This window comes from Chiloscyllium plagiosum, chromosome 17, assembly GCF_004010195.1.
Source record: "Chiloscyllium plagiosum isolate BGI_BamShark_2017 chromosome 17, ASM401019v2, whole genome shotgun sequence".
Lineage (NCBI taxonomy): Eukaryota > Metazoa > Chordata > Chondrichthyes > Orectolobiformes > Hemiscylliidae > Chiloscyllium > Chiloscyllium plagiosum.
In genome coordinates this window covers 65,302,561-65,330,206 of record NC_057726.1, presented here as the reverse complement: position 1 = coordinate 65,330,206, position 27,646 = coordinate 65,302,561, and the positions used below count along the sequence as shown (strand labels likewise).

General features: G+C 42.2%; 1 protein-coding gene across 4 annotated transcripts in view; it reads right to left on the bottom strand.

The window, feature by feature from the left end:
- Positions 1 to 27,646, bottom strand: part of vac14 (vac14 homolog (S. cerevisiae)) — a 330,067-nt gene that overhangs the window by 17,258 nt on the left and 285,163 nt on the right. The window contains exons 17-18 of one of the 4 annotated variants that reach the window (XM_043707331.1): positions 25,988 to 26,038; positions 15,378 to 15,405 (exon numbers count right to left, since the gene is read on the bottom strand). The exons of 2 other annotated variants lie outside the window; for them this stretch is intronic. In XM_043707331.1, coding sequence (XP_043563266.1) covers positions 15,393 to 15,405; positions 25,988 to 26,038 — 64 coding nt within the window. In that variant the 3' untranslated portion in view covers positions 15,378 to 15,392. Of the gene's footprint in view, positions 1 to 15,377; positions 15,406 to 25,987; positions 26,039 to 27,646 lie in introns of those variants that run through there. One more of the 4 variants, XM_043707329.1, reaches the window with a different exon arrangement.

Below are 27,646 nucleotides of genomic sequence, written 5' to 3'. Positions count from 1 at the left end.
CTAGCATTTTCCCTACCATTGGATATCAAGGCAACTGGTCTACAATTCCCTGTGGTCTCTCTACCTCCTCTTTTTTTAAAAAAAAGTAGAGGTTACATTAGCTAGCCTCCAATCCATAGGAACTGTTAGAATCTATAGAATCTAGACGATCACCAATGCATCCACTATTATTTGGACCACTTCCTTAAGTACGCTGGGAGATACACCTGGGCTCTAGGGAGTTAACAGCCTTTAATTCCATTATTTTTCCCAACAACATTTCCTTACTGATTTCCTTCAATTCCTCTCTTTTGTTCTTGAACATTTCTGGGACAAAATGCACAAAGACAAGGAAGCTATCCCAAGTGAAGAGTTGACAGCATCTATTTCTCAGTCATCATTAGATTAGATTAGATTCCCTACAGAGTGGAAACAGGCCCTTTGGCCCAAACAGTCCACACCGATCCTCCGAAGGGTAACCCACCCAGACCCATTTTCCTCTGACTAATGCACCTAACACTACGGTGTAATTTAGCTTGGCCAATTCACCTGACCTGCAACCTTTGGACTGTGGGAGGAAACCAGAGCACCCAGAGGAAACCCACGCAGACACAGGAAGAGTGTGTAAACTCCACACAGCCACCTGAGGCTGGGATCGAATCTGGGACCCTGGTGCTGTGAGGCAACAGTGCTAACCACTGAGCCACTGTGCCACCCATTCTCTCTCTATCTCTCTTGCACTAAAGCCTCTTGACTGGCACCATATCCTTAAACACTATCACAGATTCATAGTAGCAGCAGTATATATTATCTACAAGATGCATTTTAGAAATTCTCAATGGCACTTTAGCATCTTCCAAATGCATGGTTACTTCCATCTAGAAGGATGAGAGCAGCAGGTGCATGAGAACAGCCCCTACTGCACATTCCCCTTCAAGCCACTCATCATCGTGACTTGAAAATATATCACTACTGTTGCTGGGCCCATTTTGGCAATATAGCATGGCCAATACACCTAACCTGCACATCTTTGGACTATGGGAGGAAACCGGAGCACCCCGTGGAAACCTATGCAGACATGAAAGGAATGTGCAATCTCTACAGAGACAGTCGCCCAAGGGTGGAATCGAACCCTGGTGCTGAGAGGCAGGAGTGCTAATGACTGAGCCACTGTGTTGCGAGAGATTAGCTGGTCATTATTTCAGCACTGCATATGGTGCACAAATTGAAATACATCAGAAGTGTTGTAAAGTGTTTTGGGATGTTCTGAGGTTATAAGTCCTTCCTCTTCCTTAAAGTAGCTGAGGAACCATCAACTTCTAATCCTTTCTTTGCCACTTGTATAAGAGATTGGAGATTTGTCAGTGTCTTGGATGTTTCGCAGAAAGGCAGTTCTAAATAGGAACCGTTTTTTCTCCTACAGTTTTGGATTCCAGCACAAATTTCACACGTTGGCCATGACCTAACCTGTTGCAACTAATCAATCATATTTGCTGGCAATCTAGGATTCTTGTAGCACTGTGATAGTGTCCCTGTCTCTGAAGCAGAGACCCACATTCCCATGTACTCCAGAGGTGTGTAATCATTTCACTGTACAGGGTGATTAGAAAATCTCTCTCCGGGCAACCTCAGTTGAATGAGATGTAAATTACATCTACTCAATACATATAATGGGCAGGGCTGGGATAATTTTGATTATAATCATGACCATGTTAATATTGAAGCATCATCACTATTTAATTCAAACTATTCTCCCAAGCAAATGTCTTTTTGTTTTTATTTTAAGACCCTGGTGTAAATGGATAGAGCATAAACCTAAGCACTTGTGCCCCTACCTTGTTCTCTAACCTGTCTTCTCCTTGAAGTGCCTGACCAAGCTGTTCATAAATGCTGAGAGGCAATGAAATTAGTGTGTTTCTGTTTAGTCTGCCCCTTTACAATCAGACAAACTCCCCTTTCACCTCACTGTTCCAACAAAACAAAGCCCAATTATTCAAGTCTGTCTTTATATTTGAGTTTCCTACCACTATCCATAGCGTGCCATCAGCATCCTCCATACAGCATGGGGTCCAAGATTGTAAACAATGCAACACATAATCACGTTGCTCTTAATCTCAATACTCCATCAGTTTTTTTTTAAAAACAGCCTTATCAATTAGTCCTGTGAGCCCCTGCTCAATCACTTCCTCTGTGTTCCCATATTTAAATATAACTTCCATGTAATAATGCCCAATTTATCCTGACTAGACCTACTTGCTTGATTAGTGTAAAGGATTGTATCTGTTACTGGGTTCATTTGGTGGGCAGTGACTGACTGTGCGTGCTGTATGTACAGCACGGAACAGGATACCATACCCTGTCAATGGTGGTGCAGTGGGCATTAATAAAGTAGAATACATCAAGGTAAACCTGCCTTTCAACTCAGTTAGACTGCTATATTCTGTGACTGTAAACAAGTCAAGGCCAGAATCCAGACAGAGTTTGTGTTTCTATTCCTAACTCTAGTTTATAGATATAGTCGGTTCTGATATAACACAATAGTTCCGTTCCTATGTGACCCCATGTTATAAGAAAATCGTGTAATAACAGCAACGTTTAAACGAATGGGGCACGAATCGCATTGTACCCAATACAGGTAATGAAAGCTTGCGTTCTACAAACAATGGTCTAAATTCTTCAATCATCTTATAGCCAATTCGCATTAAAGAAACGCGTGTTACAGCAGAACTGACTGTGGATAGCTTTATGTATCTTTCCCGACAGTGAGAAATTTTGATTCTGCTTAAATCTTTGGTGAAAGAATAATTAGAAATCCTATACTTAAAAGGAATACTGTTGCAATAAAGATACAAAATTGACCACAAATATTCCGCTGGTTTCTGCTAGCATACAATTATTACATTTCTTTCATTAACCAAAATCCAGCACTGCACATTTACACAATCTGGGATTCCTCAAGATGATTTGCTGCACTGTTATTTTATTTACTTCGATGGCTACTGCTCGCATTAGACGTCACTTTCAGTTGTCAGACTCTTCACCTCCTTCACTCTCCAATAAGCCATAGAAAGCCAGCCTTAACCCCATTTATTGATCAACTCTGTTCCCCCCCCCACCCATACATTTCAAATTCGGTGAATTCCTGCACTGAAGATGTTAAACCTTCCACATGGCACCTCAGCAACTAAAAGATGCCTGTAGTAATCAGAACCCAAATTACACTGCACAGGATAATGAGTATTTAGGTATATGTAATTAATCTTTCACACGAGACAGCACAAAGTTCTGAGAATCAATGGAAGTCTCTCTTTCTGTCGTGAGACTGCAGCCACAGTGGTAACAAGCAGAGGAACAAAATTAAATTGAGGGGAAGGGCAGAATATATCCGAACAAGCAAGATATGTTGTGTTGAGAAGATAATGGGAGTGTAAGTATGAAGTGCTTTACAGACTTGTTAGCACAATCCCAGTCATTGTTTATTCTTAATGTAAATTGTAATTATAAACTGTGGCAACATTCACAAAAAATGAAATGCCTTTGAAACCCACGCTGAATGCAGTCCAAAAGCACAGACGTGGTACATCACTGCAACACTGAAAAGTGATTTAGGAATTATTTATTTAATGATTACAAGAACAGGAGCCAGCCATTCAATGAGATTATGCCTGCTTTGTATTAACTCTATCTTGGTTCCATGGACCTTCATTTCCTTGCTTAACAATAATGTATTAAATCTCAGTTTTAAAATGTTCAATGGACAACAAGAATCAACAACACTTAGGATATAGAACGCGACATCACCACTATACGTTGTGTGAAGCACTGAATAACCCAAACTGAATTTCAGTTATGGGACCCTATTCTCAGACAAAACCATTCCACTTCATTTCTCCTGTCAAATACTTTAGTCATCTTCAGACAACTTGATTAGATCAAAACTTAATTTTTTATCTCCAAGAGAAGACAAGCCTAAACAATGCAGTCAATCTTTAACCCTTTTCACCTTCCTATAATCCTATTCAATCTACACTGGACCCCTCCAGGACCTAAACTTTAAATAACTGATTACACAGTAGTACATAACTTGAACATTGCTAAAACGAGAGATAAAGTTGAAGTTTTACGTCTTGTCCTCATCGGGACTAGGACGCAAGAAATAAGGCTTGAAAAAGAAAAGCACCAATTTATACAGCATGAGAAAAGGGTAAGGATTGGTGGGCTGTCACTGGCATGGAAGGTGGTTAGTGGGTACTCCATCAGAGACATGCTTCTCATGGTAACTAACGAAGCTGTTAGCAAGATTGGGTCTAGAGGGGGATCCCTTTGCAACAGCATCTGTTTGGCATACATGGTTGTCATTGAAACCGAACCCAACTACAAGGGCTGCTAAGTTCACGAGTTCAATGAACATAGATAAGCTAGCAACACTGAAACAGCACATGGACACTATTATTCAAAGTATGTAGCACTTATATTGTCTTTAAACTAGTGAAGGAATCTTGCAATAAGGTTAGGGTTAGGGAAACTCATTAAAAACTAGTTTCAGCAACTCACTTAACCGTTTGAACCACTTCATATTGTGCACAGTCAAATCATAGAGAAATTGGGGGTAGAGGAACATTGTTTTTGTGACTCTTGTGAATTGTGCGGCTGCATCAGGTGTGAGTGAGGCAGGTTAATACTCTTGTGCCAGTCTCACAAATGGGTCTGCAACTTGAGTGTGGGAGTGCGGTCATGTGCAGTGGTAGGTGCTATAGATATAAACCTGCAACCTTCATTGAGCAGCGTGTACAATTTGTTGAGCATGACTAATTGTTCCTTTGATGGTTTACCCTAAGTATATGAGAGCTTGCCTTGAGATTTCCACATTCACTGAGGTATTGCTTCACTTTCCCAAAGACAGTCCTATACTGATCTCTCCTTTCCCCAGACATGCTTTGTTTTGAAAAGTGCTTTTCCAATTTCTTGGTGTCCAGTCACTATTTATTTCTGAACCATCAGTAAAAACAAATATGGTCATTACCTCCTTATTTTCCAAAACGCTCAGAAACATGCAAATTGCCAACCACGTTTCTGGTAGTCAGTGACTACAGGCAAAGGGTTTTCATATCGCATCATGGTCAAGTATAACAGCATCTATGAAGGTGGTTACCTCAGAATACAATGGGATCTTGATCAGCTGGTCCAATGAACCGAGAAGTGGCAGATGAGTTTAATTTAGGTAAGTGTGAGGTGCTGCATTTTGGTAAGGTACACCAGATCAGGACTTGCACAGTTAATGGTTGGGCTCTGGGGAGTGTTGCTGAACGAGGAGACTTTGGGGTGCAGGCTCATAGTTTGTTGAAAGTGGTGTCGCAGGTAAACAGGGCGGTGAAGGCAGCGTTTGGCATGCTTGCCTTCATTGGTAAGAGCACAGGGTATAGGAGTTAGGACGTCATGTTACAGCTGTACAAGACATTGGGGCAACCACGTTTAGAATACTGGGTCCACTTCTGGTCACCCTGCTTTTGGAAGGATGTTGTTAAACTAGAAAAGGTATAGAAAAGCTTTCAAAAATGTTGCCAGCACTAGAGGGCTTGAGCTAAACGGAGAGGCTAGATTGGCTGGGACTATTTTCCCTGTAGTGTCAGAGGCTGAGGGGTGACATTATAGAAGTTTATAAAATCATGAGGGGCATGGCCAAGGTCTTTTCCCCCACACTAAGCGAGTCCAAAACTAGAGGGGCAAAGGTTTCAGATGAGAGGGCAAAGATTTAAAAGGGATCTGAGGGGCACCGTTTTCACACAGAGAGTGATGCATTTATGGAACAAACTGCCAGAGGAAGTACCATATGGAAAAGACATTTGGACAGGTACATGAACAGGACATGTAGCTCCGCCATAAATTCACCTGCACCTCTACACACACCATTTATTGCATCCGCTGCACCTGATGTGGCCTCCTCTGTATTGGGGAGACAGGCCGCCTACTTGCGGAACGGTTCAGAGAACACCTCTGGGACACCCGGACCAACCAACCCAACCACCCCGTGGCTCAACACTTCAAATCCCCCTCCAACTCCACCAAGGTCCTTGGACTCCTCCATCACCAGATCATAGCAATCCTTCCACCTATCACATTTCCAACACCCCTCCCCCCTACCTTTTATCTTAGCCTGCTGGACACACTTTCCTCATTCCTGAAGAAGGGCTCATGCCCGAAATGTCGATTCTCCTGTTCCTTGGATGCTGCCTGACCTGCTGTGCTTTTCCAGCAACACATTTTCAGGTACATGAATAGGAAAGGTTTAGAGGGATATGGGCCAAACACAGGCAAATGGTACTCGTTCAGTCTAGAAAACCTGGCTGGCATGGACAAGTTGGACCAAAGGGTGATTATGTGACTCTACAATTCATTCATTTTTTCAAAATGAATTTAGTAGAACATTTCAGGCAAAAACAGGGAAAAATGATGTCCTTGGTTCATACACTTAATCCACATCAAAAAGATACAGCTTAAATAACTGAAAACCTATACAGGAAACACACTGGATGATGTTACGGTTGTAAAACTTCTGACCTTTACTCTTCACCTCATGTCAAGTTTGTGAACAGGAATGACCCAAGGTTAAAAATAGTGACATGGGAGACATGAAATGTTGTTTGAAAAGCAGCTTACAGTCTGATGTACATGTGTGAACATTCTGCTCCAACCTAGAACCTGACATCAGGCCAGCACTGTGCAAACATGCTTTTGGATTTAAACACATTGGAATCGACAGGTGAAAGGGGGCTACTATATACTGATGGGCATTTCCACTCGCCCCAAGTGATTTGTCAGTAGAAAGACAGCCTTCCAGATGACTGAATGTTACAGCACAGGGAACTCTACTGGGACTGGAATACTTACTTACAGTATGTTGACAATTCTTCACTTAACAATGCATACAGCAATCAAATCAGACAGCTTTCATATTCTGCCAGTCCCTTTCTATTCACAGCTCACTGTTATGGGAAACCACTAACTGGTTTCCAAATAAACAGGGCCAGTTTAGGGTCAGTGGTCAGGGATTGAGTGTGAAAATGAGACAAGGGAGTCTCGGAATTCACAACTCGCTACCACCCTTGAGTGGCTGAGGCAAATGCGGGGAAGCTTGTACAAGTGAAAAAGGTATAGAAAGATATTTTGAAGGGCCAAATGAAGTAAATAAATCAGTGGGACTCATTGCTGGAGCTGCAAATGTTTTGTGAATTTATTTTGCGACTCCTGCATCACAGAAAGGTTTGATATGAAGCATGGGTAAAGCAGTTCATGTTCACGTGACCTACTCAAACAGAACGGTTAGCACTGCTGCCTCACAGCACCAGGGACCAGAGTTTGATTCCACCCTCAGGTGACTGTCTGTGTGGAGTTTGCACATTCTCCCTGTGTCTGTGTGGGTTTCCTCTATTTTAATATCAGGTGGCACAGTGGCTCAGTGGTTAACAGTGCTGCCTCACAGCTCGAGGGACCTGGGATTGATTCCAGCCTCAGGTGACTGCACATTCTCCCCGTGTCTGTGTGGGTTTCTTCCTGGTGATCCAGTTTCCTCCTATACTCCAAAGATTTGCAGGTTAGGTGGATTGGCTATGCCAAATTGCCCATAGTGACCAGGAGTGTGTAGGCTAGATGTATTTACCATAGAAAGTGCAAGATTGTAGAGTGGGCTGTGTGTGGGGGGAATGATTTTTGGAGGGTCGGTGTGGATTCAATGGCCTCAAATGGCCTGCTTCCACATTGCAGGGATTGTATGATTCTGGATGGGATCTTAACTAGAAAGTACATCTAGTGTTGAGGGGATAAAGTATCTTGAACTGCTCAGCAGTACTTGAAGTCTCAGCTTTATTTAGCCGCTGATTCACATCGGAAAACCCTGTTAGTCACGATTCAGACATTTTAGATGAAGATCAAAACACGATTTACCAGAATGTTGCTGGGAATGGAGGGTTTGAGATATAAAAATAGACTGGAAAGACTTTTTTGACTGCAGCACAGGAGGTTGAGGGGTGACCTTATTGAGGTTTATAAAATCACGAGGGGTATAGATAAGGTGAATGCCAGGTGTTCCCCCCACCCTCCCCCACCCCCAGGGGTGGGGGAATTTCAAGACTAGGGGTTATATATTTAAGGTGCGAGGAGAAAGATTTACAAAAGGACATGAGTGCAACTTTTCTTTTAACATAAAGACTAATTAAGGTGTGAAATTAACCTCCAGAGAAAGTGATGGATGCAGCTACAGTTACAACATTGAAAAGACATTTGGATAAATTTATGAATGGGATAGGTTTGGAGTGATGTGGGCCGAGCACAGGAAAGTGGAACTAGTTTAGTTTGGAACATAGTAGGCATGGACTGGTTGGACCGTAGGGTCTGCTTCCACGCTGTATGACTCTATGATACAATAATGATAGCATTCAAAACTTCTTCACCCTCCTCTGCAGCCCTCAGTCCCTCTTCATCCTGGAGTTCCCGTTCTCCCCTGCAACTCTCTCTCTCTCTCACACACTTTGCAATATCTTTCCCAAATCTATAATAGCCATTATTTCCCTTTCAGGTCAAAAGTACTAAAATGTGTGGAACATAACCTTACAGATCTATGCTGTTGGAACATTCCAACAGCATCTCTGGGACGGTTGTGTGCATCTGTCTGAGAAAATCCCGTGAGCGCACTCAGTTGCCATCCAGGCGGACGCAGGGAAAATGTGTGCCTCCATCTCTATACTGTGAGAGGGCAGGATCAGACTTGCCTGTGAGGTACACCGTTGTTCAAAACCCAACTAGCACAACAATCTAGACTTGGAATCTAAAAGACACATTGTACATTGCTGAGATACTGCAGAGTAATGAACCACTGTGGAAAAAAAACATACCCAACTAGACTCAGTCCTTCAAAAAGAATAGGCAAGGGAAGTGCTGAAGGGGAGAGAGGGACAGGATAAAGAAACGAAGGCAGCAAATACAAATTACATTTAATTTAGTCCAGATGCTTCTTATTTTATCAACTGTTTGGACAATAAGGACACTCCCTACCTCCCCAAAACTGGAGAAAGTTTGGAATCACTTCTGTTTTGGGAAGCATGACATCAGCCAAGCCCCAGTTCGAGAACCTTCACACAGCTGATTTGTTGCTGTCTGTGATGCCCTGGTTTGCTGGAGGTGTGTCTAAATCTGGCAAACTTACAATAAATGCAGTTTTAGCAGCGACACGGGACTGCTTAAATCTGATTACGTAGGATCCATAAACGTTCTTTGTCCTGACATGTTCAGTGATGTTAATAATGTCACCAGTTCCATAGTTGCACACATGGTCAGGTTTCAAACGTAATCCAAGCTACTCACCAGACTTGGATGTTCACCAGTTTGTCTCCTCCTCCCCTCCCCTGCCTTGTACTCCTACAGAACATACAAGCATATCCATCTTGGATGTGTACAGTGTCAGTTTCTGAAATGCTGTGTGAAAGGAGAGGAGAAACTGGCTGAACCCAGTGTATAAATGCACGTCAAGTTGTTCACAAAGTCAACTCTGGAGTGATCCAGTGGGTCAACATCAAAGACATTTGGATTTTTATAGGAGCATTCATTTGGAACCAGGTCATTCCAAAATGTTTCAAAAGGCATGGAAGTATTTGTTGAAGGTTAGCCAGCGTGAAAAGGTAAAGAAACACAGGGGCTAGTCAGAGCACAGTAAGCTCCCAAAACCAGCATTGGAAGATGGATCTTGGACCATCTGATTCAGAAGTGAGAGCAGGGCCTACTGTGCCAGAGCTGATACACTGCCTAGTGTGACTCTGGTCTACCAACTTGAATTGGGGTGGGAACATTAATTGGCGCGTGTGTTTGGGGGTGGTGGTGGGGGGGCGGTGGAAGAGGGGTGGTTGGTGAAGAGGAAAAGAAAAGGTCACTTGTGGTTTACTGAGTCTGTAAGACACAGGAGAAGTGGCACACCATTCATCCAATCAAATATGCTCCGCCATTCAATGAGATCACGGATGATCTGATAATCCTTGACACCACTTTCCGGCCGTTCTCCCATAACTCTTGATCCCCTCACTTCTATCACTCATTTACCAGTTCTGAAAAAACACACTCCAAGCCAAAAGGCAGCTCCCAGTCACCACCTAGCCTCACAACAGGATGCTCAAGGTGGAAAGTGACTGATGCAAACTGCGCGTCAAAGACCAGCAGTTAAATGATGGAATATACATGGCTTTTGCACCATGTACCTTTTGCTATTTAATCTCTCCTGCCCTCCACCTGACCAATTTCCCTTACCCTCAAAACTACATTACATCTCTAACTGTTCCCAGCTCTGGTGAAAAGTCACAGACCCATAACTTTAACTGTTTTTCTCTCTCTGCTGGTGCCTGTCAATACTCAGCCAAAGCTGGATCTGGAATGAAAAAGAACAATAAATCTAATGACGGGGAAAGAGAAAAACATGGATAGAAAGAAATGCTGGGCAGAACAATGACTGCTTCAAAACTAATCGCGCCACAGGGATCAAAGACAGGTGTGAGGAAGTACAGAAAATAGGTCAAAATCTGAGCAGCCAGAGAGACGGAGAGAGAGAGAGAGAGAGACGGAGAGAGAGAGAGAGAGAGACGGAGAGAGAGAGAGAGACGGAGAGAGAGAGAGACGGAGAGAGACAGACACACAGAGTGAGCGAGAGAGAGAGAGAGAAAACAACTGAGAACACAGCACACAAAAAAAGAAATAGAACAGGAACGGAGAGAGACAAGGGAAGGAAACAGAGGATTAGGGTGTGGCAAGACGTGGGGTGGCAGGGGTTTCAGAGACATCGGGGAGGAGGGAAAACAAAGCCCTTGGGGGATTGTGGGAGGATGAAGCAGAATCACCAAGAATTGATGGGAGCTACTATAAGCATGATGGAGTAGGTGCGGTCAAGGGGAGACTTCTCTTGGATGAATTAAGAGCATGAGCTTTAGAAAGTCAAATCTTCTCGAGGTGGGACAGGACTGCTGGCAACATGGATTTGATCTGATACTGCGAGAGAAGGATGTGGGGCAATGCCAGTTACACTAAACCACAGAGGCACATTCCTGCTATTGAATCACCATGGCATTTACTTCACAAAGTAAAGTTTCTATGTTGACAGGATAAACTTCGGCTGAATATTTGACTTCCTACCAAATTTTCACTACTGCTGTGAGCTAACTAGCTTCCTTCTGTTCCATTTATTTAATTTTCCCACCCGGACTCTAAGTTTTGAATTGACTTTCTCGAAACAACTGTAGTATTTACTGAGGCCTGATTGAGACATCAAATCAAGGTTCTTTGCAGCATTTCAAGCATTACCCTGTTATGAAGAAACCAGTTTTAATAAAACACTTAAAATTTATAAAACATTTAAGATAGTGCCCAAAGAACAAGAAACATTTACTCAGTGCATTGAGAAAGCAAAATACTTAGCAATTATTCATGTTTATTGATACACAGACAAAATTGTATTCAGTAAAAGAGCTTTAGTTCATTACTAAGGTGTTTTGGTTAAAGACAATTTGATGATGTGAGGTTTTGCTGAGGCACTTAAATGGGCTCTTTATAAAAAGTAGGTAGCGTCCATTTACAAACATACATATTCAGCCCCTCAAGCTGTCTCATTTGTTGTAGAATGGCTGTGCTTTTCTGGAAGTGATACTGCCTGAGCTGTGAGTATAAAATCAGCCACAGATGTCCAAAATGGTCAGTGGTACAACTTTACAAAGGGACTTAAAGAAATGGCACCAGAAAAAGACCAGCTGGGACACTACCATACTCAAGGGCAGGAGCATCAGGAAGAGGGATATCCTACCCCTCACTCCTACAGACACACAATCTTCCTGGACAGACCAAAAGAGAGAAAAATCTGGGTTGAATTGAGAAAAAAACTCTCTAGAAAATCCCTCTCTGACTTCATCAGGCCATGAAATCCAGTGAACTGTGGTCTGTTTGTGGATATGGAACTTTTCCTACCTTGATTTCATTTCTTGCTTCTGGGCAGCAACTCAAAAAAGAGATATTTGGATTAAAACCAATCACTGGCTTTCTATCCTCACCCTATAAAAAGAAACTACACAGCTTCATTTTATGATCCAGCATTGAGACTGATCATGATCACGGCCTTGTTTTCGAATAAGTTTGTGAAGAGGTCAGTAGTGATTTGAGGGTGGTGGGGGGGGGGGGGTGGTGTGGCAGTACGAGGGGGGAATTCAGTTGGGGTAAATCCAAAAGGACCAAAAATAAGGTAAATGTCATAGAACTCAGTAACATACTGGATAAAAATGAGCAGGTTAGAAAGGGACAGAGAACTTATCAAAATTAAGAGTGACTGAGGTGACACGAGGGAAGAAGTAGACATAAGTTAAATCTACACTTCTTCTACCCAAGATGGATAAAACATTTTGCAACAAAATAGAGAATTGATAACATTAATGGAAATAAATGAGGTTGATCTTTCAGCCTTTATAGAATTAAGGTTGCAAAGTGACCAAGGGTAGGAACTAAGTATGATGTAACACTTGCCTTTTTGAAGTAATAGGTAAAATGGGATGGGAGGAGGAGGAGTGACTCTGATCACAGGTTGACATTTTAGGAAATCATGACATAGAATCAGTCTCACTGTAATTAAGAAACAACAGTGGGCAAGAAACTGATGAGAGCTGCTTACAGGCCTCTTGAGGGTAGGTGTAGTGTCAGAGTATAAATCAGAAAATTAGAGGTTGGTGTAACAAAGGGAATAAAGCATTCACAGGGATTTTAATCTTCTTAACCAACAGACAAACCACAGTGTACAGACAGAGTACATGGAATCCATTTAAGTTAGTTTTCAATCAGCCAACTAGACAGTTTGGCTAATGAGAAAGGGTTATTTAATAACCCTGCAGTATCGACCATAAAGGGAGGTGAGACCATATGAAAAATTTTATATTAAGTTTAAAAGTTACTTAATTATGTCCAAATCTAGAGCCATAAATTTGAACACAGCAAACTACTTGGGCCTGAGGGATGAGTTGGCTAAATTAGATTGGAAAGCTAGGTATGAAGGTAGATAGGAAATGGCAAGCATTTATAGAAATTACTCTCAAATCACAATAACTACAAGTTGCCTTAAGGAATAAAAACCCCATAGGAAAACTAGTCCGACTGCAAATTGCAAGAGAAGTTAAAGATAATATGAGATTAAAGAAGCAGCTAAGAGTGGAAAGCCTGAGGATCGAGTGGATATTAAAATTTAGCAAAGGACCATCAGAAATTAATAAAATGAGAGAATACAATTAGATTAAACTAGGAAGAGACATAAAAAGAACATAAAAAGGTGTATGTAAAATGGAATGAATTAGGCAAAGTAAATGTTGTGCCTTAGAAGCACAATTATAATGGGAGTAAGGACATGGCAAAGAGAGCAAACACATACTTTTGCATGTCTTCACAATGGAAGATACAAAAACATTTTGAATTGAGAAAGATGACCTTAAATCAACACTACTGGAGAAACCATTGGTGATTAAAATCCAACAAATCTCCTTGACTTGATAACCTGCACCTTTGGGTTTTAAAGCAGATGGTTACTTAGATATTGGCCACATTACAGTGTCAGCTGAGGCTCAGTGGGCAGCATGACTGACTCTGAATCACTTGGCTCTGGTTTCAAGACCTGTTTCAGGCCGTGAGAACAAGAATGAAGACTGACTCTTCAGTGCAATACTAACAGAATACTACATTGTCAGAGGTGCAGTCTTTCAGGTGATGAACAAAGGTCTTGGGTATGAATGAGAGAGATCCCAGGGGCACTATTTTGAAGAGCAGGGGAGCTATCTCTGGTACCTTTGCAAATATTTCACTATCACAGTGCTGTCTGTGGCATATTTCGATGTGTGGCTTAGCTGCTGTTTCCTACATTACAACAGTGATCATAATTTTAAAAACACTTCAATGGCTGTGAAGTATTTTGAGATGTGCGCTCACAAGAAACACAATGCGTGCACATCTTTTTTTGTTTCTTTGTTGGTTTTGATTTTGCAGAATTCTGAAATGGTTGGAAGGCAAAAAGACGATCATTTTCAAGGAAGTATAGGGACAGAGAAAACAGGGAACAATAGGCTGGGTATCCTGGAATCAGTGGTAAGGTAAGTATCGGGATCTGCTATTAGAAATGTCACATCAGGCTATTTCAAAAACTCTAAAATAATTGGGCAGAGTTAATCCAAATTGAAGAAAGTGAAAAAAACTTTTTTTGAGGTTGTACCCAGCAGGGCATATGAGGGAAAACAAATGGATTTAGTGCAGCAAAAATTTCAAAAATATGTAATAAGATGCCACACTGTGGATTGCTATATAGTACTAGGGACCATGGGACTAGAGTAATACATCAGCATAGATTGCTTAAATGGGTGACATAAAACAGAAAGAACAAAAGGGCAGATTGGAGCGGTGGACTTTAGTGGGATACCATAAGGATAAGGACATGGGCCATCAAGTTGCTATCAATGACTTAGATACGAGAATAAAGAGCAATGCACCCACATTTTGCCAACAATTGTCATGGTAGGAGGGAAAGTATAAATGCTGGCCTAGTAAGTGATGTGCACATCCTATGAAAGATGAAAAAGGTAAGCTGTAAGAGTAATGGAAAGAACCTGCAAAGGAATGTGGACAGAAGTAAGCAAGATGGAATATAATGTGGAGAAGTGAGAAAATATTTATTATCCTAGAAAAAAATGGAAAAGTAGCATTTATTTTAGGGAAATGTTGATACTCAGCAGGGTCTGCACAGGAGTCACGGAAACTTAATGTACCGGTATAGCAAGTAATCAGAAAAATAAATAGTGAGTCAGCCTATAGTCCAAGCAAGCTTTTATTACAAAGAGTACAAAAGCAAGGGAATCTTAGCTGTAATTGTATAGGACTCTGATGAGATCATACCTGGACAACTTTGCCTAGTTCTCCTATTGGTTTGGGCTCTTGCTTTGGACAGAACATTGGTGTGCTTCCTCCAAGGGAAGAGAGCTTCAATGATTCCAGGAATGATTGGATTGCCCAATGAGGAGTAATTGAGTAGTCTGGGCCAATATCCCCCGGAGTTCAGAAGAATGACATGATCTCATTGAAGCTTATTCTGACTGAGCTTGACAGAAGAAAATTCACCTTGGTCAGTTAGTCTATGAACCACAGTCTTATTATAAGGGGCTAGAGAAATTACTTCACGCAAAAGGATGTGTCTTTGAAATTCTCTCCATCAGTGAGCTGTGGCTGTTTTGTGTGAGCATACTCAAGACAGAGATCAATACATTTTTAAAAACTAATGGGTAAGGCTCTGATGGGAAGTGAGGTTCATGTATTTGATTCTACTGAATGGCAAAGTAGACTTGAAAATCCAAATATTCTCCTTCTGCCTCTCATTCTGATGTTCTGAAATAGGGAAAGCAATTGCAAGATGATTTTAAACAATAATGTGAGGTAAAAGTAAGCACAAGTTCAAATTTATTTTAACCTACATTGAACATGACTGGAACACTGGATAGAGTCCATGGATGGAGTATAGTCTATATTGTGAAGTCACTGGAACCAGATACCATGAGTTAAAAAAATTAAATATTTATCTTTCTACTATTTGTACAAATTTCACTGACTGTTCTAAGTTAAGCAGCCTTCTTAAGCTCTATATGTTTATCTTTCTCACCAGCTCTGGAGACTTTGTCTGTGACAGCAACTGTACTACTTACAGAGATTTGACAAATACTAAGTACACAGAGTTGTAGTAAAGGGCAGGCTGACTTAATGGTTACTTCTGAATCAGAAACCACTGGGTTTAGATTTGAATACAGACTTAAGTACATAATCCAAGGTAGCACTAAGGCAACACCAAAGGTATAGTCTTATGAATGAAATATCAAACAAGTTGAGTGGGACTTTCTATTCTTATCTTACCAAAGCCACAGAGAAACATGCAATAGCTTCCTGTCTTGCTCTATTCCCTCTGGTATCCCTCAAGGATCTATCCTAAGTCTCTTCTATTTCTCTTCTACATGCTGTCTCTTTACAACATCAACCAAATACACAGTGCACGTACATTGATGATGCCCAGGTTTACCACAACAACACTTCTCTTACCCGACGTCTGGACAGGATAAGTAGAAAGTTGCTCGAATTTAATATTGGGAATAGGGAGAGGGAAGCTTTTGTTTACAGGCCCCATGCCAACTCCATTCCCTAGATAAACACTCGCCCTGGCAACAGTCCAAGTTTAAGCCAGTCTGATTGTAACCTTGATATCAAAGCTAATCCTGAGATGTGTTTCTGGCCTCACACAAAGACTGCCTATTCTCACCCTCGCATGATTGCCAGACATGATCAGCCCATCTGTCACTGAAGCCCTCTTTGTTACCTCTAGATTCACTATTCCAATGCCTGTCCTGCAACATTCTACCCTTTGTAAAGGACGGCACGGTGGCTCAGTGGTTAGCACTGCTGCCTTACAGCGCCAGGAACCCGGGTTCATTTCCAGCCTCGGGTGACTGTCTGTGTGGAAACTGCACATTCTCCCCGTGTCTGCGTGGATTTCCTCCCACAGTTCAAAGAAGTGCACGTTAGGTGAATTGGCCATGCTAAATTGTTCATAGCGTTTAGGGATGTGTAGGCTAAGTGCATTAGGGGAAATGGAGAGTAATAGGATAGGGGTGGGATATTCTTCAGAGGATTGATGTGGACCTGTTGGGCCAAATGGCCTATTTCCATACTGTAGGGATTCTATGAATGAATAAACTGGTCATCTGAATCTCTTATGCCTTAACTCACAATAAGTCCTGTTTTCATATCATCCCAGTGCGTACTGACCAACATTGGCTCCCAGCTGAGGAATCTTTTGGTTTTAAAATTCTAATCCCATGTTCCTCAAATTCTAGCCTTTTGAGTATCACCAATCATAATTGCTTTGGCAGCTTCAGTTGCCTCTGGTATACCCCTCCCCTCCACCTTTCTGCTTCGCATTACTCCTTAATGACATCTTTCAAAACCTACTTTTTTGATCAAGCTTTTGGTCACCTATCCGAGTATCTCCACATAAATGGACTGGTGAGGCACTCTCTTTTACAATGGTCCAGTGAAGCACCTTGGAATATTTCATCATGTTAAATACTATATAAATACATATTAGTCGCAATATCATCAACAATACCAGAGGGCAAAGTTCAAATTGGCAGGAGGAAATTGTCAGACTGATGCCAGTGAGTTGACCTTCATAGCAAGAATGATGAATGCTCGAGTTAAAGCTTTGTTCAGAGCTTAACAAAATCCATGCAATGGGTGAAGGAACATCTTCATATTATTTTGCCCAGATCATTGAAGTTTCCAGAGCAATGTGGTGAAGCAAACAGGGTGGCATGGTGGCTCAATGGTTAGCACTGCTGTCTCACAGGACCGGGGACCTGGGTTCGATTCTTGCCTCGGGTGACTGTCTGTGTGGAGTTTGCACATTCTCCCCGTGTCTGCGTGGGTTTTCTCCAGGTGCTCTGGTTTCCTCCCACAATCCATAGACGTGTAGGTTAGGTGCATTAGTCAGGGGTAAATGTAGAGTAATAGGGTAGAGGAATGGGGGAATGGGTTTGGGTGGGATACTCTTCAGTGTGGACTTGTTGGAAGGGCCTGTTTCCATACTGTAGGGATTCTATGATAGATGATTATCTGAATGGGAGTGAGGGTGTTCACTGAAACATTCAGTCAAAACAAAGGACGCCATTCAGTAATTATACAGGTCATTAATCTGACCTCATCTGGTATACAGTGGCCAGATTTAGTCTCCTCACATAGTAGGTGATATTATTAGAATCCTTGCAGATTTTTCATTATTATCCTTATTCTTTTATTGACTTTGATTTGCAATTGTAAACTGTTAGCTGAGAATGACTTGTGGACTTTGAGAACATACCAAATAAATTTTGAGCGGCCAAGCCTGAAGCTTAACAGCAGGTGAGCCTTAATGAAAAGGATTCCTTTAGATACAATGGCCCCAGGAACAGATAGAACAGCGCAGCACAGTACAGGCCCTTCAGCCCATGATGCTGTGCCGAGCATTTATCTTAATCTAAAACCAATCTAACCTCAACACCCCTCAATTTACTGCTGTCCCTGTGCTTGTCCAGCAGTCAATTAAATGTCCCCAATGTATCTGACTTTACCACCTGGCAGTGCATTCCACACATCCACTACTCTCTGTGTAAAGAACCTACCTCTGACATCTCCCCCATGCCTTCCTCCAATCACCTTAAAATTATGACCTCTCCTGACAGCCATTTGTGCCGTGGGGAGACATCTCTGGCTCTCTGTTCTATCTATGCCTCTCATTACCTTGCACACCTCTATCAAGTTTAGCAGAAGTTAGCTTTTAACGAGGTGAGTACCTGGTAGTTGATCCTGGTAAGTCTGAAAGAGATCTTATTTTCAAGCGAGTGACAGATGGTGAACAGCAAATAAAGCCCAAGGAAAGAACAGTATATCAGGGTGGAATCAGAATTGAACTGTGCTTTTTTTCCCCCTTTCAACATGCCTCCAGGTCCTGGCGTGGTCTGGGCATGTACTGATGTAGGTGGAAGAACTATAATTCCAACCTCTTTTTTTCCCCCCTAATTTATTCCAATGTTTTGGTATTTTTGTACCTAATGTTAGACTTTTTATTTCTTTATTTTTCTTATTTAATAACTTGTACCTGGGTACTTCAGTACCCAAGATGGCGATCTGTAAACCTTTCACTGTACTCATGTGGCAATAAAGCTAATTGTAATTCTACTGGGGAAGGAATTTTCCGACCTTTTTACACTTATTTTGCTCTTGGGATTGTGTGCCTAAAGAGATTAATGGCTCTGGAGAGATTAGTAACAGGCACCTGGTCAGGCTGCTCCAGACTTGTTGGACCAGCTTTTATTCCCAAGCAGAGGATGGTACGTGTATGGAATGAGCTGCCAGAGGATGTGGTAGAGGCTGGTACAATTGCAACATTTAAGAGGCATTTGGATGGGTATATGAATAGGAAGGGTTTGGAGGGATATGGGCCGGGTGCTGACAGGTGGGACTAGTTTGGGTTGGGATATCTGGTCGGCATGGACGGGTTGGACCGAAGGGTCTGTTTCCATGCTGTACATCTCTATGACTCTATGTTGAATATGACAAAGTATGAAGATAGTTTCAATTCATTTCTTAATGGTTTAAAATATAATTTTCCATTCTTTGTTGAAACACAAATTACTTAACAATTCAAACATTCTACCACAGAATTCTCTCTGCATGGTTCATGTAGTTTAATTCAAATTCCTGGATAGTTCATGCTTTTCAACTTTGATAATCGGTTTGAACAATCAGAATTTGTCTGCAGAGGTGAAGGATAGTGGAATGATGTGTGAACAGACCAATTGTTCTCTTTCTTGTGTAAGGTACAGGAACTTTCTTCTAGTGCCACTTATGTTGAATAAGCAGATTTGCTGAAGGACAAGCAGATTTGCAGCATTAACTTTGTTTCGCCTTCTGCAGATGCTTCCTAACCTGAGTATCTCCTGTGTTTCTTTTAAAATAAAAATTTTTGCTTTGGTGTTTCTCACACCTTTGCCACCAATCAAGGGTGGGTGATGAATCTCTTTTCTGGTTGGAGGTCAAAAAGCAAGATTCTCACTGCACGCATGCAACATTGCAATGCCAATTGTTTTGTTTAAATCAAATATCCTACCAAATGATAAGAAAAACAGCTTACAAAGAGCATTTTTAACTTGCTGTGGACTGATTCCATTGTTTTTAAATACTGTACTGACTGGGGAGTCACACATACATACACATACACACACACTCTAGCATGATTTGGAGACGCTGGTGTTGGACACCTGATGAAGGAGCAGCGCTCCGAAAGCTAGTGCTTCCAAATAAACCTGTTGGACTAGAACCTGGTGTTGTGGGATTTTTAACTCTCTCGAGCATGGTAAATCAAATGAAGGTGCCCATTTGCAAGCTACTCAACTTGGCAAGACTGAAGTACTGCCCTCAGATGTTCAGATGTTTGTTAGCTGACAGTGCCGTGCTGTCTGAGGTCTACAAAGGGCTCAGACGGACACTCAGCATGAGGAAGATCAAGATGCTGAGACCCCTACTTCCATCACCACTGACATCATTATCCTGGAGGCTCATGTACCAACAATTCCCAGTAACCTGCCCCATGACGGAGAAATCAGCACCAGGCTTGCCAATGATACGTCGGCATGTCAAAGGTGAGGAGTGTGGACCAACAGTAAACTAACTGAAAGTACAAAACTCTGTGTTGATCAGACTTCTGCTCCCAACACTGTCCTTTAAAGTACTGAAGCAGGTAGGCACACCCAGAAAAGCAGCGTCCACTTCCACTGCCTCAAGACAGACACTGGGTATCGTCTGGGAAGCCAGAATGCTGAATGTGGAAGTACACTAGCGAATACGGATGCCCGTCTGCCTTGCGAGTTGGCGGTGGTTTAATTGGCTGGGGTCACGTGAGTGAGATGTACAGCAGGCGCATTTGCTATGAGGAGCTTGCTATCAGTAACAGGCCGCAGTGTAGCCCATGTCCATGATACAGGGATTTTGACAAGCAAGATCTCAATTGACTGGGATCGGAATTGATGCGTGGGAATTCCTCACTGCTGGCAGGAGAGTCTGAAGACAAGCAGTCAAGAGCATGCAAAAGGCAGAGGACAAAAAAAAAATTGACTGGATGGGGAAAAAGAAATGCCCACTCTAAGGACAAAAACAAACAGATGACCTCGAGCCAATGCCATTCACCTGTGCCACATGTGGAAGGACTGGCCGCTGCAGCCACAATCCAGACATGATATACACTCTGGGGAGAAATCAATGATGCTATGAGATGGTCAGATGCCATCAAAACCCATGAGATCTTTGTTCTAACCCATCGAATGAAAGCAATTAAGTCAAAAGACTAAAACATCCCACTGCAGACAAAATCTGGGCTAAAGCTTAAGTACTGCACAGAGATGGTGTAGGATGGCCTGTATTTCAGGTGAGATGTTAAACCCTTGCTCTCCCTCTCAAGTGGATATAAAAGACACTGTGGTACCACTTTCAAGAGTGGAGGGAAATTCTCCTCACTGGCATGGCTGATTTTCATTTCTCAATCATATTGTTGAAAAATATGACTGAGAGAAAGTGAGGACTGCAGATGCTGGAGATCAGAGCTTAAAAATGTGTTGCTGGATTCCTGAAGAAGGGCTTATGCCCGAAACGTCGATTCTCCAGTTCCTTTGATGTTGCCTAACCTGCTGTGCTTTCCCAGAAAAATATGACTGAGTCATGATTGTTTTTCGGATCTTGCTTTACAGGAATTGACTAGCAAGTTTCCTGAACTGCAGCAGGAAACTGACAATACTTCAACATTTAATTGGCTACACTGTGTGTGGGAACTCCTGTGCTCACGATCAATGCTGCTTAAATACAAGTCTTCCTTTCCCTTCACTAGTGAAACTCTAAATAAATGAATTAGTTAAAGTTTGTACTTGATAGTCTGATAGTTTGCTTCTTTTCCCCTGTTTTCGCAGAGGATTCTGTGGATATTGCACATATCCAGAGAGATCAATACACAATTAGAAGTTTGCTAACCTTGGTCTGCATCTTTCCTCAATGCATCTATAATGCTGTAAATTTCAACCCTCAGGACATTAAACTTGCTGAAGGAACCCAACATCAGCAAGGGTAAAAGGCCCTAACAAACTGACTGGACCATCTCTGCTTTAACTTCCCCCAATGTTATGTCCACATTTCCTACACATACTATAGGTGGTGTGGACATCAACAATCGAGTGGCTTATCTTCATGTCAGTACTTTTTGGGGAGCATTGCCCTAGATTATCTGGGTGCCACAAATTCCAGCTGGGTACCTATTCTGCTGTGTGTTTAAACTTGCTGATTTCCCGACACTGGCTGTGCATGGACAACTGAAGCTATCTGGGCACAAAGCCAGGTAAAGCAGCCCAACAATCTTGATCCCACAGAGGAAACGAGGAGATGAGGGTACAGTTTGGGACCACTCCCAAGACAGGATTAGCCACCAAGGTTGGAGATAGTGAGGACTGCAGATGCTAGAAAGTCAGAGTTGAAGAAGCGTGGAGCTGGAAAAAAACATAGCAGGTCAAGCAGCATCAGAGGGGCAGGAGAGTCAATATTTCAGGTCGGGACTTCCTGAGTCTTGATGAAAGGTCCCGACCTGAAATGTTGACTCTCTTGCCCTTCTAATGCTGCTTGACCTGCTGTGCTTTTTCCAGCTCCACACTTTACCGACTTAGTCACTGAGCTGCGTTGTTGGCCCAGAGAGAGGAACACGGCTTCAAGAACTTACACCTGACTTGAAAGTGCTCGGTGTCCTTACAGGGTGATAGCAGAAGAATGTTCTATTCCCCAGTACCTACACTTGACAAGTACAAGATTTGTAAAAACGTTTAAAATAAACACTGAACACCATGTGAAGTTTTCCATCCACTGTGTTAGAGGTGGGAATGTCAGTCACGTTGTGAAATATAATTGAGGTGCTGCCTGTAAGAAGCACTGTTACATAACAGCAGTCAGCAAACCTTCAGTGTGTCACCTTGGAAACGAGAGAAATGAAAAGCTGCAGGTGCAACCAACTTTATTGTCTCATTGTTCCATTATATTCTTTTTATCTAGAGCAATGTACCAGGTACTATGGAAAAACATCCACATCTTTCAACGGAACAGGCCAGCTGTTTATCTGTAGGCTGTTGTTAGCATTTCTTGTGAGGTCTTACAGAAACTGCTGTATTATTGCTGTAACTTTCTTACTTCTTATTAGGAATTTTGGGTGGACGAGTGACAGCATGGGAGTCGTTGCCAATGGAAAATGAAAAAGAATGTGGATGAACACAGAACTCTAAATTATAAAATATAATGCTCTTGAAAGTATAAGTGCAAAAAAAAAAGACAAATATTTCTACTGTACCTTTCTGAATCTAAGGACGACTCTGATGCTGTGCAGCCAGTGAGGCAGTTTGAAGTGTAGTTACTTCAGTAATGTAGGAACTGTGGCAGCTCCTCCACAACATCTCAAAAGCTCTGTAGGAGCAAACTACTGCAGATGCTGAAATCTGTACTGAAAATTTTTTAAAAATGCTGGAAATCACAGCGGCTCAGACAGCAGCCATGGAGAAAGATCAAACTGATGTTGAGTCTAGACGACTCTTCATCAGAGCCGATGTGAAGTGTGGAGGAGGCAGCATTTAGTGGGGGAGGGGGTCCTGGGAGAGAGAGGCTTCTGGCAGTGCAGGTTAAGTGATCGGAATGTGAGGATGGCAGGACGTGGTGTCTTTAACTGTCAGACTGGAAGGAACAGACAGTCCCACTGCGGTAGGGGGAGGGGAGAGAGGAGATGACAGAGAATGCAACAACTAAAGCTTTAACAAAAAGGGACGGAATGGGATTGGGTGGTGAACTCAATATTAAGTTGCAAAAACTCTTACAGCTGATGAAGTACCTTAGTTTTAGGTCAGTCCTAATAGTCAATTTCCACATAGCAAAGGCACACAAACAGCAATGAGGCAATGATAAGTAATCAATCAGCTTTTGGTCAATGGCACGAGTGAAAACTCCACATTTTTCTAAATGAAATTTTACTAAAGGATCTTTAACATTAAGTGTGAACACTGGAAATCAGAAATAAAATCAGAAGTTGCTGACAAAACTCAGCAGGTCTAGCAGCATCTGTGGAGAGAAAGGGTCAAAAAGTGTGGCACTGGAGAAGCACAGCTGGTCAGGCAGCATCCAAACAGCAGGGGAGATGACGTTTTGAGCATAAGCCCTTCATCATTCCTGGGTGCTGCCTGACCTGCTGTGCTTTTCCAGTGCCACACTTCTTAACTCTGATCTCCAGCATCCGCAGTCCTCACTTTCTTCCTGAGTGGAGAGAAAGCAGGGCTAACGTTTCGGGTTCAAGTGACCCTTCGTGAGAGCCCTTTTTCCAGAGATTTCCGATCTTTAACATTCACCCAAAAAGGACAGATGGAACCTCAGTTTAACACATCACCTGGAAGTGAATCTATTCCCTTAGTGCTGCAATGAAGTGTCAATCTGGACAATGTGTTCCATTTTTTCTAGCAGCCTTGAATCATTGACCTTCTGACTCACAGGTTAAAATGATGCCTATGAGTCTTAGTTAAAACCTGCACAGATGGGATAAATCTGACAGAAAAAGATCAACAGCATTTTGGGTTTTTTGAATAGAGTACAAGAATAACAAACTAACAATGGCTCACCCTCAATACAAATATGGTGTGCAGCTTGGAGACTCGATTCTAAAATCGGAGAAAATATTGCTAAACATAGATTTATTTGGATAATGTTGGTAAATAACCCAGTTACCATGAGTTATTTGAGATATTGGGACCACTTCAAGTGGATAAAGGAGATTTTAAGATCGGTAAAATGAGGAATTCTGCTGGTCTAAGTAGGGTAAAGACTATTCTGTCTGGTTGAGGAGATGGCTATGTGGAATCATCACTTTTAAATAATCACCATAGTCGTAGAACATAGAACATAGAAGAATACAGCGCAGTACAGGCCCTTCGGCCCTCGATGTTGTGCCGATCCAAGCCCACCTAACCTACACTAGCCCACTATCCTCCATATGCCTATCCAATGCCCGCTTAAATGCCCATAATGAGGGAGAGTCCACCACTGCTACTGGCAGGGCATTCCATGAACTCACGACTCGCTGAATAAGTGTCATCGAGGTGACTCTGTTCCACAACCTGGGCTAGCCTACCCTTCACAGATCCAGCAAGACACAAGTGGAAGGAAGTCGTGCTGAGTCTCATATCATGGAGCCTGAAGCTGCTTTATTGCCTGCGTCTCACCCTGGAAACTGTGCCTCACCCCACTCCTATTCAATCCTGCCTCCCTACCCACATACTCTGAACATTTGGTCACCTCCATGTGGATGTCCATGCTAGGGCTGTGACTCAGGTAGGGGCTTCAGAATAGTGTTTTTCATTTTGGTTTCCACACTTAGCTACATTGAAGAACTCTTGCCACCTTTCTGCCCAGTTCTGCAGCTTATCTATATCCCGCTGTAACCTGCCATATCCTTCCTCACTGTCTACTACAACTCCGACTTTCGTATCATCCGCAAACTTGCTCACCCAACCTTCTAACCCCTCCTCCAGGTCATTTATAAAAATGACAAACAGCAATGGTCCCAAAACAGATCCTTGCGGAACACCGCTAGTGACGGCACTCCAAGATGTAGAGATGTACAGCACGGAAACAGACCCTTTGGTCCAACCCGTCCATGCCGACCAGATATCCCAACCCAATCTAGTCCCACCTGCCAGCACCCGGCCCATATCCCTCCAAACCCTTCCTATTCATATACCCATCCGAATGCCTCTTAAATGTTGCAATTGTACCAGGCTCCACCACATCCTCTGGCAGCTCATTCCATACACCCTCTGTGTGTGAAAAAGTTGCCCCTTAGATCTCTTTTATATCTTTCCCCGCTCACCCTAAACCTATGCCCTCTAGTTCTGGACTCCATCACCCCAGGGAAAAGACTTTGTCTATTTATGCCCCATGCCCCTCATAATTTATAAATCTCTATAAGGTCACCCCTCAGCCTCTGACACTCCAGGGAAAACAGCTCCAGCCTGTTTAGCCTCTCCCTATAGCTCAAGTCCTCCAAAGCTTTTGGCACTGATGTCGTGCTGCAGGGAATGGTTAAGATAGAGACCATTGTATCTTCCTAATAACAAATTGATCAAATATTTGAAACAAGTGATAGAGGACCAAGAGGAGAGAGCAATTAAATGAGTTTAGATCTTGATTTCTCTCAAACTTCTAGCACAAACATGACAAGCTGAATGGGCTTCCACCATGGATTAATAAATCTATTAAAATATCTGTACTGTTAATTAGTATGATTCTGTAGTTTAAGTGCATTTACTCCAGATTGGTTTTTATTTACATAATCTCAGTTTCTATGATCATGTCTCGGGCTGTGGCCTGTTCAATTTTTCTGAATGAAACAAGACAGCATTTTACATCTGGCAGGTTTTAACCATATACTAAAACCTAAAAGTCTGCTCTTAAAATAGAATTTCTTTCCCCCCACCCCTTGGTTTTGTGTCAATCGATTTAAAGACTGCAACAATATCAACCGCATGCCCAGCTTTAGCTTAGCCATTACGCGTTGGGCAGTAGATGGCATTTCTCATTTTCTGACTCTGTCCCTGCATTATACACCCCTGCTGACAAATTCTGCTTAATTTCAGTTTTCCTTCTTTTTCATCATGCTGATATTTGCTGAGGCACAACTTCTTAGGGGCACACAATACTCTGAGTCATGTCCATGTGGTCATTATTCATTGTAATACAATCAAGGCACAAGCATGGATGTATGTTCTTACCTACTATCAGCATATCCACAACCCTGGCAGAAACCATTAACTAGTTATTGAGACATGAGCCCTGGCTGACTTTCCTTTCCCCAACTCAGGATTCCGCAGCCAGATCAGCAAGCTTAGCATAAACAGAAAATTAAATCTTCGATCTTCCCAAAGCGTATTACTAGTTAGAGCTGGCAGGGGACTGCATAATGGTTCAGAAACACACAGGTAAGACTCAATTATTTTATATTGGAGGAAATTGTGATAAATACTTCATAATATAGTTGTTTGACATGACAACTATTATTTCAGGAGTAGACATTTGATCTTAAAACCAAGGGGAGGGGTCCAATTATTTGTCAATAACAGGTGGATGTATTCAATCACAGGACGTTACTGGCTAGACAGCATTTATTGCCCAGAGGGCAGTTAAGAATGAACCACATGATTGTGTGTCTGGAGTTACATGTAGGCTTGAGTAGGTAAGGACAGCAGTTTCCTTCCCTAAAGGATATTAGTGAATCAGAAAGGCTCTAGCAACAATCATTTCATGGTCATCAGTTATTGAATTCAAATTTGATTTGCCATGACAAGGTTTGATCCTGGGACCCCAGAACATTGTCTGGGCCTCTGAGTTAACAGTCCAGCAATAATACCACTAGGCTATCACCTCCCTCTGCTGTATAAGTGAGTACTAAATTTTAAATAAGAGGCAGGTACTTGGCTTAATATCTGAAGCTACGCACTCATATGGCTCTCAGACATGGAAAGGAATTTCAAATTTACAGACCGTTCTTAGGCTGAGTTATCTTCCTCAACATTTCTCGTGCTCTCTTGCAATCCACACACATGATTCGGAGATGCCGGTGTTGGACTGGGGTGTACAAAGTTAAAAATCACACAACTCCAATCACACAACATTAGTCCAACAGGTTTAATTGGAAGCACACTAGCTTTCGGAGTGACGCTCCTTCATCAGGTGATTGTGGAGGGCTCGATCGTATCACAGAATTTATAGCAAAAATTTGCAGTGTGATGTAACTGAAATTATACATTGAAAAATTGATTGTCTGTTAAGCCTTTCATCTGTCTGAGTACCGTGATAGTTTCACTTCTTTCATGTGTAAATCACAAAACCCTTTTTTTTAAAGTTGCATTCTCAGGTTAGCTGTTAACAATGGTGATCATGTAGAACTCTGAGCTCAGAAACTGCATGAATTTATGTAAAACTCCGTTAT